Here is a 14,424-nt window from a genome sequence, read left to right as displayed (position 1 = left end):
TTGTGCGTTGCCTGGTCGTGGCCGGCACGAGTATAGAACTAGCATCTTTGGCAAGCAGTTTGCACTGCGATGCATGGTCTTAGACCGCTCCCCCACTCGGGAGGCTCCAGCCACAAAGTTAATGCGTATCAATTGCCTTGCACAAAGCATCAAAATACTTAAACAGGACTCTTAAAGAAATTCATTTTTAAAATGAATTGTATTTTTTGATCAAACATTGAGAATATGTATTTTTCTATTGAAATATTATTTATATAAAGCAGCCTGTGTAATCATCTGCCAGAGAGTAGGCCCGAGCCCCAAGTAATACATTTGGGCCAGATAACTCACACCGGAATCGGCCGGAGTTCAAATCCCTGCATCCTAACCATAAGCAATACTGCCGAAGGCGGCCCAGACTTAGGCCACATGACGTCGGCAGAGTCTGACTATCAGCCGGAATTGGCCCAGATCCACTGTGCTAACTGGGTAACTAGGTTGACATGTTATGCTTGGCCCGCTCAGTTTTCCACAAGAAAATGGCCAAAAAAAGAAAGAGTAGAACTTGCTCACCTGCTTTTACTCTGTGATTTGACTATTAGATGTTCAATGGAATAGTTTCACCTTTTTAAAACGAGAGTTCAGTTCACCTTAAAATAAGGGTCAGATGTAAATGAATCACTAATCACATGAAATAGTAATCTTCAGAAGTTACTGTCGAAGAAAACAAACAACTAGGGCTTTACAATGGTGGTGAAACTTGGAAGTGACAGGTTTGACTGATGCTGAATTTTGGCACTTTAGCAAGCCTTTATTCATATTAAAAGTATTTATTGAATTCTCCATGTGACTATATTAAAGTGCACTTCATTTAGCAGAACAGGCTTTTAAAATTCAATATCAAAGGTATTTTATTAGGATCCACATTAGCTGTTGCAAAAGCAGCAGCTACTCTTCCTGGGGTCCACACAAAACATAATACAGATCATTATACAAGAACAGCTCATGGACAGAACTACATTTTTTTTTTACAGGCACATGTAGCCTAAATATCAATGCATACACACAAACTATCTAGGTCAAATAGGGGAGAGGCATTGGGCCACGAAGTGTTGCTTTATCTTAAAAAAAAAAAAACAGGTTTGCTGTTTATTTGAGCAATATGAGATGGAAGGAAGTTCCATGCAATAATAATACTGTACGTTTTCTTGAATTTGTTCTGGATTTGGGGACTAAGAAAAGACCCCTTGTGGCATGTCTGGTGGGATACGTGTGCGTCAGAGTTGTGTGTAAGTTGACTAGGCAAACAATTTGGGAATTTCAACATGAATGTTTCTTTCCTGGATATAGCCACTATATTGTGATCAATGCATCCAATGGGTACGGATACAGCTTTAGAACAAAGTTCTACAGTATTAGTAAAAATGTGATCGATACATGTGGATGATCTTGTTCCTGTAGTGGTTGATTAATAACCTGAACCAGATTACAGACACTGGTTACAGTGAGAAGCTTCCTCTTGAGCGGACAGCTTGATGAAAACCAGTCAATATTCAGGTCCCCAGGAAAGTAGACCTCTCGGTTTACATACATTATCAAGCATTTCACATATTATTTAGATAGCCTATAGCAACACCCCAAAAGAAAAGGTTTTAGATGTGCCAAGTGAACCTGCAACCACAACACTTCAATAACACTTGACATAAGATCTTCTCTAAGCATTACAGGGATATGGCTCTGAATATATACAGCAACTCCTCCCCCATAAGCATTTCTGTCTCTTCTATAAATGTTATATCCTTGTATTGCTACTGATGCATCAAATTAATTATCTAAGCGATGGCTAATACATGACTGTTATCTGATGATACCAAGTTGATTTCATGGACCTTATATGGCTACATATCAATACGGGCTATTTTCAGCCGTTTCCTGGGTAACTTATCAGAGAGACATAATATTAAAGGGATGCAAAAGGCACTAAATTTGTGGAACAACCCTACTATATAAAGTTGAATACTTTTATATATTAATAAAAATTATACTGATAGTGGTACTGAAACTGACGTAGTCTTCACGTTAAAATTCTAATAAATAGCAGATTGTAACAGTGAACTCATGCTTAAGCGAAACACATTCTCATTGAATTAGTAAATATGAAATAAAAGCTTGAAGTAGAAGGTCAATGGTATGTGTCCACAGTAATGTTCAGTAGTGTTCTCCATCAGACATTCAAATGATTACAAAACATAGGACAGTATTACCATGCTACACAGAGTCAAGAAAACCAAAACGTGCTATTTTCACACTTACTTCACAAGTGATAAAATAAACAGTAGCACTGCTGATGCAAACGGATGTCCATTTCACAGTGTAGGTCCGAAATGGCACCCTATTTCCTATACTACTTTTGATAAGGGCCAATAGGGCTCTGTTCAAAAGTAGTGGACTATACTGTAGAGAATAGGGTGCCATTTAAGACACACTTACTGGCAACTTCATCTCATTTTACTCAGTAGTACTGTACTCACCCTCTGGTACAGAGCTGTCCAGCAGGATGGGGTTGCCTGTGGACTGGACCACATTGCCAGCCTCATCAAATGTCACCTTGAGGTAACCCAGATATTTCCCAAAAGCAAAGGCCTGCACCACAGGGACGTCCCGCCCATCCTCTGATTTCACCATGACGGGGTAAGGACCTGCCGGAACCTCAGAGGAAGGTTTCTCTCCTATCGAAACAGTGAATGTAAACAATGGAATGAAATTAATGTTTTTCCATATCAAGCATCAGTTGCATTGTAATCATGCTTAAGAAAACAGCCTAGCAATTAAACAACGCCTAAATAACTATGAATGCATTAAGATATAAACTGGGTTTCAATTAGCTGCTGTATAACAGAATGGATCCAGGCCATACTTTCCCACCACATCAGCCTGAACTACACTGACTTTCCAGGCAGAATTACTGAACAAAGGGCTTACTGTTTGTGGTTTAGTGAACTGTTCTAAAGTGTAGGCCTCACATCAAAGGGAATCCTTATAGCCATCACAGAGTCCTCGCTCTTTAAAAAAAGAAAAAGCAGCATAGGTACTGAACTTGCAAGCATGGGAACCAGCCAGTGCACTGATTCTAACCAATATGAAGCATGGCTGCTGTTGTGGAAAAAGCTCAGCACGGCACAAGCTAACTGTGGCTACATCCCAAATGGCACCCTAATCTCTTTGTAGGGAGTGTCATTTGGGACGCACACAAAAACAAAAGGCAAGGATCGGCATCAGGTAAGACAGGTGGCAGATACTCATTGTTCCAGCTTTTTGATATTGCACTAATTAAGGATGTGGATCCCTCAAATCACAGACCAAGAGCTGCTGAGGCATAAAGTAATATACTGCCTGTGTGGTAAAAACAGCAAGGTGTGGTTGTTGGTTGAGTTATTAGTAAGCCTTCTTCCTTCAGGACTGAAGGCAGAATTTATGTGCTTGTTGTTTTGGAGTTTCTATGGTGCTGTGAGTGAGACCACTGATGCTTCCAATTATATTTCCAGTCTGTTTTTCCATTACATGATGTCATGGTTGGATCGCTTGTAAGGAAGGAAAACTGAAGACAGCCAAGGACAAATGCATGTTTCCGTTCGGGAATCAACTGTAGGTTCCACAATGCATTACAAAAACTTATGACAGTTAAAAATGATGGTGTTCGGATGAAATACAATCATAGAGATTGTAACCTCGTCCCCAAACTCAGAGAGAGCCCTGGCTGGCAGATGAAACTACTATGATTGTAAATATTAAACAAAAGTAGTCTGTGGTAAACAATGCGTACCGTTGTACAGAAATGTGTTGCTGTGTCCTCCAATGACCACATCCACGCCCTTCACCCTTCTGGCTATTTCTTTGTCCGTAACGAAGCCAGAGTGACCGAGAGCGATGATCTTGTTGACCCCCAGGGTGATGAGTTTGTCGACCTGGGGCTGAAGGGCATCAATCTCATCCTCAAACACTAAGTTAGGTCCTGCAACAGAATGAGGAACAAAAATACATTTTATATCAGGGAAATTATTTAAATGTTTCCCAAACTCAGTCCTTATGACCCCAAGTGGTGCACATTTTGTTTTTTGCCCTAACACTACACAGCTGATTCAAATGATCAAAGCTTGGTGATTAGTTCATTATTTGAATCAGCTGTGTAGTGCGACGGCGAAAAACAAAACGTGCACCCCTTGCGCTCCCGACGACCGAGTTTGAGAAACCCTGATCTAGAGGAAGGCATTATTAAAATCATAGTGTAAATAATGGAAGCAAACATGAAGCAACCTGGACAGAGCAATCAATATGGATTATTGTGACGAGAGTAGGAGAGGAGCGAATGCATGAATATGAAACTGAATAGAGGGAGAATAAAAGGATTGAGGAGAGAAGGAAGATACATTAAGAGGGGGGAGCTAAAACTTCAATCAAAACCTTAATCAAGTCAAAACATAATTGTACCCGTTTGTGACAGGGCAGGTGTTTCCTTTGAAGTGTATCCAACCACGCCCACTTTCTGAGAGCCAACATCAAATATCTTATATGGGAAATAAAGCCCGCTGATGTGTGGGGCAAGTGTGTCATCTGCTTTGATGTTAGCACTGAGGACTGTGCACTTCACCTCCTGGAGAAATGGCTTGATAAGTCCCTCCACGTTATTGTCAAACTCATGATTCCCCAGAGCCTATAAAGTTACAAACAAAGGCAAAGGTCAACCACAATATTTCCCGATTAACAACAATGTTCAACCAACCATACTGTTCTGGTGTTATTGTGCTGCCAAGTCCATTTTAGATGAGTTTATCTAATGTTTTTCTTCATCTAATTGCTACGTAAGTGCATGTCCCCTAACAACTGATGGAAAGAAAAAATATATATTATTTGTTTTATACATAACTAATTAGCATCCTCCTGGGGTAGGCTTCCTGACCATATTATGAATAGGGCTTCAATTTTTCCCAGACAATGTCACACTGAGAATTGAAGACCTTTGTCTGGACTTGTCTTGTCCACCACATTGACACCTTGCTCCAGGCTACTTGTCCCTTGTACGTCACAGATGAATACACCGCGGAGTACCCGATCCCTAAAGACCCTACGAAAAATATATCTCTACACACCAGTGTGCATCCCAAATGGCACCCTTTTATAGTGTACTACTTTTAACAAAAAGGCCCCTGGTCAAACGTAGTGCACTGTATAGGGCAGGGTACTCATCTCTTACCCTATGGAGGTCTGGAGCCTGCTGGTTTTCTGTTCTACCTGATAATTAAATCTAATCAAACTGTCACATGCGCCGAATACAACAAGTGTAGACCTTACTGTGAAATGCTTACTTACAAGCCCTTAATCAACAGTGCAGTTCAAGAAGAGTTAAGAAAATATTTACCAAATAAACTAAAGTAAAAAATAAAATAAGTAACAATAAAATAACAATAACGAGGCTATATATAGGGGGTACTGTAACCAAGTCAGTGTGCGGGGTTACAGGTTAGTTGATGTAATTTGTACATTTAGGTAGGGGTGAAGTGACTGTGCATAGATAATAAACTTTGAGTAGCAGCATTGTACAAAACAAATGGGGGGGGGGGGGGGGGGGTGTCAATGTAAATAGTCTGGTGGCCATTTGATAAATTGTTCAGCAGTCTTATGGCTTGGGGTTAGAAGTTGTTAAGGAGCCTTTTGGTCCTAGACTTGGCGCTCCGGTAACACTTGACGTGCGGTATCAGAGAAAACAGTCTATGTGGGTGACTGGAGTGGGTGACTGGAGTCTCTGATCATTTTATGGGCTTTCCTCTGACACTGCCTATTATATAGGTCCTGGGTGGCAGGAAGCTTGGCCCCAGTGATGTACTGAGCCGTACGCACTACCCTCTGTAGCGCTTCACGGTCAGATGCCGAACAGTTGTCATTCCAGGCGGTGATGCAACCGGTCAGGATGCTCTCGATGGTGCAGCTGTAGAACTTTTTGAGGATCTGGGTCCCATGCCAAGTCTTTTCAGTCTCCTGAGGTGGAAAAGGTTTTGGTGGGCCCTCCTCACAACTGTCTTGTTATGTTTGGACCATGATAGTTAGTTGGTGATGTGGACACCAAGGAAGCTTTCAACCTGCTCCACTACAGCCCCGTCAATGAGAATGGGGGCTGTTCGGCCCGCTTTTTCCTGTAGCCCACGATCAGCTCCTTTGTCTTGCTCACATTGAGGAAGAGGTTGTTGTCCTGGCACCACACTGCCAGGTCTCTGACCTCCTCCCTATAGGCTGTCTCATCGTTATCATTGATCAGGCCTACCACTGTTGTGTCGTCAGCAAACTTAATGATGGTGTTGGAGTCGTGCTTGGCCATGCAGTCGCGGGTGAACAGGGAGTACAGAAGGGGCCCTAGTACTGAGGAGCAGCGTGGCAGACGTGTTGTTGCCTAACCTTATCACCTGTGGGCGGCCCGTCAGGAAGTCTGGGATCCAGTTGAAGAGGGAGGTGCTTAGTCCCAGGGTCCTTGCTTAGTGATGAGCTTTGTGGCCACTATGGTGTTGACCGCTGAGCTGTAGTCAATGAACAGCATTCTCACATAGGTGTTCCTATTGTCCAGGTGGGAAAGTGTGGAGTGCGATTGAGATTGTGTCATCTGTGGATCTGTTGGGGCAGTATGCGAATTGGAGTGGATCTAGGGTATCCGGAAAGATGCTGTTGATGTGAGCCATGACCAACCTTTCAAAGTACTTCAAGGCTACCGACATAAGTGCTACGGGGTGGTAATCATTTAGGAAGGTTACCTTCACTTCCTTGGGTACAGGGACTATGGTGGTCTGCTTGAAACATGTAGGTATTACAGACTTGGTCAGGGAGAGGTTGAAAATGTCAATAAAGACACTTGCCAGTTGGTCGGCGCATACTTTGAGTACACGTCCTGTTAATGCTTCTGGCCCTGCAGCTTTGTGAATGTTGACCTGTTTGAAGGTGTTACGTTCCTCAGTTTCTGTGTTGTAGTTTGTGTATTTGAGTGTGTTTCAGGAGACGGCTTCCTGCAATCCCCCAGCAGCTGATTGGTCGACTCCACGATTATTTGGAGAGCTGACCCCGCCCCCTCGTCAGGATGCAGCTGTCTCCAATTTCCAATGCTGTCTGAAGCTATAAAAGCCAGTGTTCTGTTGTTCAGGGGAGCGATTGATTGTGATATAGATCATTTCTGAGAGAGAAGGTTGATGACTGCGAGTTATAGCATGTTGGTCGTTGGTACAGTGCCTTGCGAAAGTATTCGGCCCCCTTGAACTTTGCGACCTTTTGCCACATTTCAGGCTTCAAACATAAAGATATAAAACTGTATTTTTTTGTGAAGAATCAACAACAAGTGGGACACAATCATGAAGTGGAACGACATTTATTGGATATTTCAAACTTTTTTAACAAATCAAAAACTGAAAAATTGGGCGTGCAAAATTATTCAGCCCCCTTAAGTTAATACTTTGCAGCGCCACCTTTTGCTGCGATTACAGCTGTAAGTCGCTTGGGGTATGTCTCTATCAGTTTTGCACATCGAGAGACCGACATTTTTTCCCATTCCTCCTTGCAAAACAGCTCGAGCTCAGTGAGGTTGGATGGAGAGCATTTGTGAACAGCAGTTTTCAGTTCTTTCCACAGATTCTCGATTGGATTCAGGTCTGGACTTTGACTTGGCCATTCTAACACCTGGATATGTTTATTTTTGAACCATTCCATTGTAGATTTTGCTTTATGTTTTGGATCATTGTCTTGTTGGAAGACAAATCTCCGTCCCAGTCTCAGGTCTTTTGCAGACTCCATCAGGTTTTCTTCCAGAATGGTCCTGTATTTGGCTCCATCCATCTTCCCATCAATTTTAACCATCTTCCCTGTCCCTGCTGAAGAAAAGCAGGCCCAAACCATGATGCTGCCACCACCATGTTTGACAGTGGGGATGGTGTGTTCAGGGTGATCAGCTGTGTTGCTTTTACGCCAAACATAACGTTTTGCATTGTTGCCAAAAAGTTCAATTTTGGTTTCATCTGACCAGAGCACCTTCTTCCACATGTTTAGTGTGTCTCCCAGGTGGCTTGTGGCAAACTTTAAACAACACTTTTTATGGATATCTTTAAGAAATGGCTTTCTTCTTGCCACTCTTCCATAAAGGCCAGATTTGTGCAATATACAACATAGGATTGTTGTCCTATGGACAGAGTCTCCCACCTCAGCTGTAGATCTCTGCAGTTCATCCAGAGTGATCATGGGCCTCTTGGCTGCATCTCTGATCAGTCTTCTCCTTGTATGAGCTGAAAGTTTAGAGGGACGGCCAGGTCTTGGTAGATTTGCAGTGGTCTGATACTCCTTCCATTTCAATATTATCGCTTGCACAGTGCTCCTTGGGATGTTTAAAGCTTGGGAAATCTTTTTGTATCCAAATCCGGCTTTAAATTTCTTCACAACAGTATCTCGGACCTGCCTGGTGTGTTCCTTGTTCTTCATGATGCTCTCTGCGCTTTTAACGGACCTCTGAGACTATCACAGTGCAGGTGCATTTATACGGAGACTTGATTACACACAGGTGGATTGTATTTATCATCATTAGTCATTTAGGTCAACATTGGATCATTCAGAGATCCTCACTGAACTTCTGGAGAGAGTTTGCTGCACTGAAAGTAAAGGGGCTGAATAATTTTGCACGCCCAATTTTTCAGTTTTTGATTTGTTAAAAAAGTTTGAAATATCCAATAAATGTTGTTCCACTTCATGATTGTGTCCCACTTGTTGTTGATTCTTCACAAAAAAATACAGTTTTATATCTTTATGTTTGAAGCCTGAAATGTGGCAAAAGGTCGCAAAGTTCAAGGGGGCCGAATACTTTCGCAAGGCACTGTAGGTACTATGTTAGTTGTTTTTGTTGGTGGTAGCAGCAGCTTTGGTGTGTTTGTTGCTTTGTCAGAGCTTCTTTAATGGCTTGAGTTATTTTTTTTCTCAGTTTTGTTGTGAAGTGGATTGTTTAATATTCTGTTTCATTTGTTCCCAGGGGGAAGGGGAAGGCACCTAGGGAGTGCTTAGGCAAGAGGCCCGCGGGCATACATATACCCGTAGTATATTCACCGTCTTGGCACACTAGGTAAGACCTGGGCGGACCACCCCCTGTATTTTGGTAGGGCAACAGGTGGTGCCAAATTAGGTAAGTAGTGGGTAGGCAGGTAAGGTAGGAGAGGGGGGAGGGGGCTTTGAGATTTACTTTCTTTGCTTTGGTTCCGTCCAGCCCTTTTTCCCCATATTACCGTGTGAAGGAATAAATTCCTAGTAAACGGTAAATTCTCTGCCTTTTGTCATCCTTACTCACACCTACAGTCCATACCTCTTTCACTTTACGGAGAGTTGAGTTGTAGCAGGGTGTTGCGTTCCCTCAGAGGCGTGCGTAACAGGTATTGCTCACATCGGCTACCGAGAGTCTTATCACACAGTCGTCCGGAACAGCTGGTACTCTCATGCATGCTTCAGTGTTGCTTGCCTCGAAGCGAGCATAAGTAATTTAGCTGGTCTGATAGGTTCGTGTCACTGGGCAGCTTCAATCTGGATTTCCCTTTGTAGTCCTTAATAGTTTTCAAGCCCTGCCACATCCGACAAGCGTCAGAGCCGGTGTAGTAAAATTAAATCTTAATCCTGTGTTGACACTTTGCCTGTTTGATGGTTCATCTGAGGGCGTAGTGGGATTTCTTATAAGCGTCCGGATTAGTGTCCCGCTCCTTGAAAGTGGCAGCTATAGCCTTTAGCTCTATGCGGATGTTTCCTGTAATCCATGGCTTCTGGTTGGGATATGTTACTTAGTCACTGTGGGGACGACGCAATTGTTGATTCCCGGGACCACCATGCGTAAAATTTATGCAAAACAGTCCTGTCGTGTAGCATCCATCATTTGACCACTTCCATATTGAGTGAGTCACTGGTACTTCCTGCCTTAGTTTCTGCTTGTAAACAGGAATCAGGATAGAATCATGGTCAGATTTTCCAAATGGAGGGCGGGGGAGAGCTTTGTATGCATCTCTGTGTGTGGAGTAAAGGTCTAGTTCCCCCCCCCCCCCCCCCCCCCCCCCTCTGGTTGCACATGTGACATGCTGATAAAACTGATTTAAGTTTGCCTGCATTAAAGTCAAAGAAACACCCATCCGCGTTAGAAGTTCAAAATGAGAACATGTAGGCCAGGGCTCTCCAACCCTGTTCCTGGAAAACTAACGTTCTATAGGGCTGTGGTCCAAACACTTAAGACACACCCACTTACCCTCGCCTTATGCCCTTGGGGGAATCTCCATCGCCATCTTGGAGGGTGGTCCAAATGATTAGCCAAGCAAGGGAAGTTTGCAAAGTAAGCCCCTCAGTCCTCGTTTTCAGTCGGCTTTGAGAGTGTACAATTATGTTCACTCCGGGCCTGAAACGCCCCATAATTCAATCGGCGACAATGGTACCTCCGCTAAGAAAAGTCTGCGAAAACTTAAACATCAATGGAGAAGTCAACATGTAAGTAAAAACGAATGCCAATAAGTTAGAAATGTTGCTACTATGTAAAAAGTTTGTTTTTGTTTGGTTATCTTTTGGAAAGTGTATAAATAAAACATTTTCCTTCAGAAGTTCCAGCTGGGCAGGCTAACGTCAGTTAGCTAATTTATTTTCTAGTTATACGTATATTAATAATTATATATTTAATATAAGTAGACATGCACTCATAATTGACTGTAGCGCAAGTTACCAGTGACTGAAACCGCAATCAGAGGGATGAACGAGTAGTGAATTTCCGGCCAAGGGTGGTTCATTTAAAAATAAATCCTTCCTTCCTTCCTACCTCGCCCCTTGCGAGCAGTGTATACTTGCGAGCAGTGTAAACGTCATCAGAAGTGTCCACTTAATTTAAAAATATTTATAAACTGGGTGGTTCGAGCGCTGAATGCTGATTGGCTGACAGCTGTGGTATAACAGACCATATACCACGGGTATGACAAAACATGCATTTTTACTGCTCTAATTACATCGGTAACCAGTTTATAATAGCAATAAGGCACCTCAGGGGTTTGTGGCATATGGCTATGGGCTGTATCCAGGCACTGTTGTGTTTGAGAACAGCCCTTATCCATGGTATATTGGCCATATACCACATATTGGCCATATATTGCTTAAATATACACTGCTCAAAAAAATAAAGGGAACACTTAAACAACACAATGTAACTCCAAGTCAATCACACTTCTGTGAAATCAAACTGTCCACTTAGGAAGCAACACTGATTGACAATAAATTTCACATGCTGTTGTGCAAATGGAATAGACAACCGGTGGAAATTATAGGCAATTAGCAAGACACCCCCAATAAAGGAGTGGTTCTGCAGGTGGGGACCACAGACCACTTCTCAGTTCCTATGCTTCCTGGCTGATGTTTTGGTCACTTTTGAATGCTGGCGGTGCTTTCACTCTAGTGGTAGCATGAGACGGAGTCTACAACCCACACAAGCGGCTCAGCTCATCCAGGATGGCACATCAATGCGAGCTGTGGCAGGAAGGCATTGATGCTATGGACTGGCCCGCCCGTTCCCCAGACCTGAATCCAATGGAGCACATCTGGGACATGTCTTGCTCCATCCACCAACGCCACGTTGCACCACAGACTGTCCAGGAGTTGGCGGATGCTTTAGTCCAGGTCTGGGAGGAGATCCTTCAGGAGACCATCCGCCACCTCATCAGGAGCATGCCCAGGCGTTGTAGGGAGGTCATACAGGCACGTGGAGGCCACACACACTACTGAGCCTCATTTTGACTTGTTTTAAGGACATTACATCAAACTTTAATTTTGTGTGACTCCAAATCCAGACCTCCATGGGTTGATACATTTGATTTCCATTGATAGTTTGTGTGATTTTGTCAGCACATTCAACTATGTAAAGAAAAAAGTATTTAATAAGAATATTTCATTCATTCAGATCTAGGACGTGTTATTTTAGTGTTCCCTTTATTTTTTTGAGCAGTGTATCATAAGAATGTGGTACTGGTAATGTTGAGAACCCTGACTGACATAGGTATGTGGAGCCAAACAGGACCAGAACATCTTGTGCTTTCTCAGTTAGGCAGGTGACAGCTTCCTGCTGTAGATGAACAACCCAGAACTGTGTGTTTGCTTCAAAGTATCTTGCTTCAATCAGTTTATTCCAGTTCAGAATAAAAATGACTTGTATTTTGACAGCAACGGTTCCAACCTAGACTTGTTTCCAACTATTTCTACAGTAAGATGTACAGTAGGCTTGAACATGTTTCATCTTCAGTTGTAGTTACTTAGCTAGCTACTGATAGCTCAACCCTAACTCGCTTTGCCTAACGTTAGCTATTAGCTGTGTACAAGGCCAGGGGACTGTTTGAAAGAGAAACTCGCATATACTACTGAGACAGTACTCCCTTATTTCTGCTTATCACCTTTTTATAAGATGACAACAATGCCTTGCTAGCTTACCTACTTTCCACTGTCGAAACACTGTTTCCTGACGCATTCTGCCCTGTTCTGAAATAATTCCCTAGGTATACCGCCATGCTGTGGATATTTAGTCAGGACGTGCCGTTATAGGAATTTTTTCGTTTTCATTGACTCATTAAGTTACTAAGCACTTCCCCGCACAAATCACATTCAGGGATCTGCTCGTTAATTCTCAAAGTTTGTATGAAAGAGATAAACTCATCGGTGTATTGCCTTTTCGTGACGATTGAGCTCAGTCAGAACTTGTTGCTAGCGTGAGTCAATTTGGGGAGTGGCAATGACAAGTCAGTGGCTGACAGCGCATCTGCTGTTAAATGACAGCGCTGCAGCTTGTCACCGAGTGAACGTCAAGAACACTCAAGAAAATAAAGATCTGGTAAACCGCGAAGCACACCGGCAGCTGCCATACTGAGCAGAGACCGCTGCTAAGCAGTGAGCGCACTGAACAGAGACCGCAGTTGCACTTGGCCAAATCAATTCACTAACTAATTATACATTACTATGACACGTCGCGACCCATACTTTAAGAAAGGCTGTGTTAGAGACTTTTCCAATCATTGTTGAGATCTGATATCCTGCAAAGTGCAAGAGGAGAGGTAGGCCAGACAATATCAACCAATCACATTTCTTAAATCCTTTCGGGGTAAATTCCAGCTACGCATGGAGAGGACAGTTCGGCCTAACAATAATACTTACAAAACGCGTGCTTGTGACGAAGAGCTACCTAAGTAAGTAACTGAAATATGGTATATAAGGTAATTTCTTCAAATTTGTGAGGGTAGCTAATTAGTTGATCAATCATCATTTTCCGCTACTTCACTCAATCCCGTTTTAAAAAATGATCATTTCCTAACACCAACCAGAAAATGTTTCCTTGGCCACATATTTCCAGATTTTCATAAAACAGCCACACATGGGGTCAAGATTCTGCGTCACTAAGTTATAAATTAGTAGGCTAGTCTTGGTGCGCTTCAATTAGCTCGTTCAATACAGCTGAGCAGGCGTTGCGTCGCACCGCCACTTCTCACAATTGTGGTCCTTTAGTAAAGTTTGATCAAAGCTGAATCAATGTCTTGGAAGATCATAATGATTCATTAGTATTCAACATATCGGATACAAACTTAACAGCATAGTATAACGTTACTGTTACACCAAAAACACCACCTCAGTTGTTATGATATTTTAGGATGGTTAGCTAGATAGCTGAATAGTAAATATATATATATAATAACAATGTGCTTTTATTGAAACAAAATACTGGAAGGTTAAAACCATCTGCTCTAATTTGCTCACAAATTCTAAATGCAGATATTCCCATGAAACTGGCATGCAGATGCAGTTTGGACGTTTCACCGTTAAACGTGAAGAATTATCATTCACGATTGACAGTGATAATGGCCTATTTTGAAATAGTGATACAGTGTCCGGAGAATGTCGTGCCAAATCATTCTGTTCATATGGGTATTTTAAATGTGGTCACCCAGAGAGCATCCTCCATTATGAAATTATACAGTCGCCCACATTAATATTCTACTGGAATGATGTGAACTGCTTACCATCGCATCGTAGCCAAGTTTATTCATAAAATAGGCAGCCTCGGCTCCCTTATATACATTAAACCAAACGGTTCCCTGAAATTGATCGCCTGCGTCCAGCAGCATCACGTTCTTCTCCTGGCTCCGGATCTCCTGTATTTTCGTAAACCTCCTTGCCACACCGGCAAAACACGGAGGCTTGGTGCATTTGCCGTAACTGTTGCTCGTCTCCTCAACCCTTGCGTGGACGTCGTTGGTGTGAAGCAAGGTGAGTTCCCACGCTTCCACAGTAGAAACATGACTACAGATGCAGAGGTAGAGTAGAAGACCCTTCATAGACTCACTCACTGCCATCTTGTCGTTGACAGCGCACTGTATTAGAACACAG

At 42.7% G+C, this 14,424-nt stretch overlaps 1 protein-coding gene across 2 annotated transcripts in view; it reads right to left on the bottom strand.

Moving 5' to 3' along the window:
• The window catches only part of LOC139407024 (5'-nucleotidase-like), a 20,258-nt gene extending 5,834 nt beyond the window's left edge, over nucleotides 1-14,424 (bottom strand). The window contains exons 1-4 of one of the 2 annotated variants that reach the window (XM_071150315.1): nucleotides 14,058-14,424; nucleotides 4,468-4,690; nucleotides 3,803-3,991; nucleotides 2,511-2,708 (exon numbers count right to left, since the gene is read on the bottom strand). In XM_071150315.1, the coding sequence (XP_071006416.1) occupies nucleotides 2,511-2,708; nucleotides 3,803-3,991; nucleotides 4,468-4,690; nucleotides 14,058-14,390 (943 nt within the window). In that variant the 5' untranslated portion in view covers nucleotides 14,391-14,424. The remainder of the gene's footprint in view (nucleotides 1-2,510; nucleotides 2,709-3,802; nucleotides 3,992-4,467; nucleotides 4,691-14,057) is intronic. The other variant, XM_071150313.1, reaches the window with a different exon arrangement.

Source organism: Oncorhynchus clarkii, chromosome 4 (assembly GCF_045791955.1).
Source record: "Oncorhynchus clarkii lewisi isolate Uvic-CL-2024 chromosome 4, UVic_Ocla_1.0, whole genome shotgun sequence".
NCBI lineage: Eukaryota > Metazoa > Chordata > Actinopteri > Salmoniformes > Salmonidae > Oncorhynchus > Oncorhynchus clarkii.
Note: the sequence above shows the minus strand (reverse complement) of the source record. Positions and strands in the feature narration are given on the sequence as shown.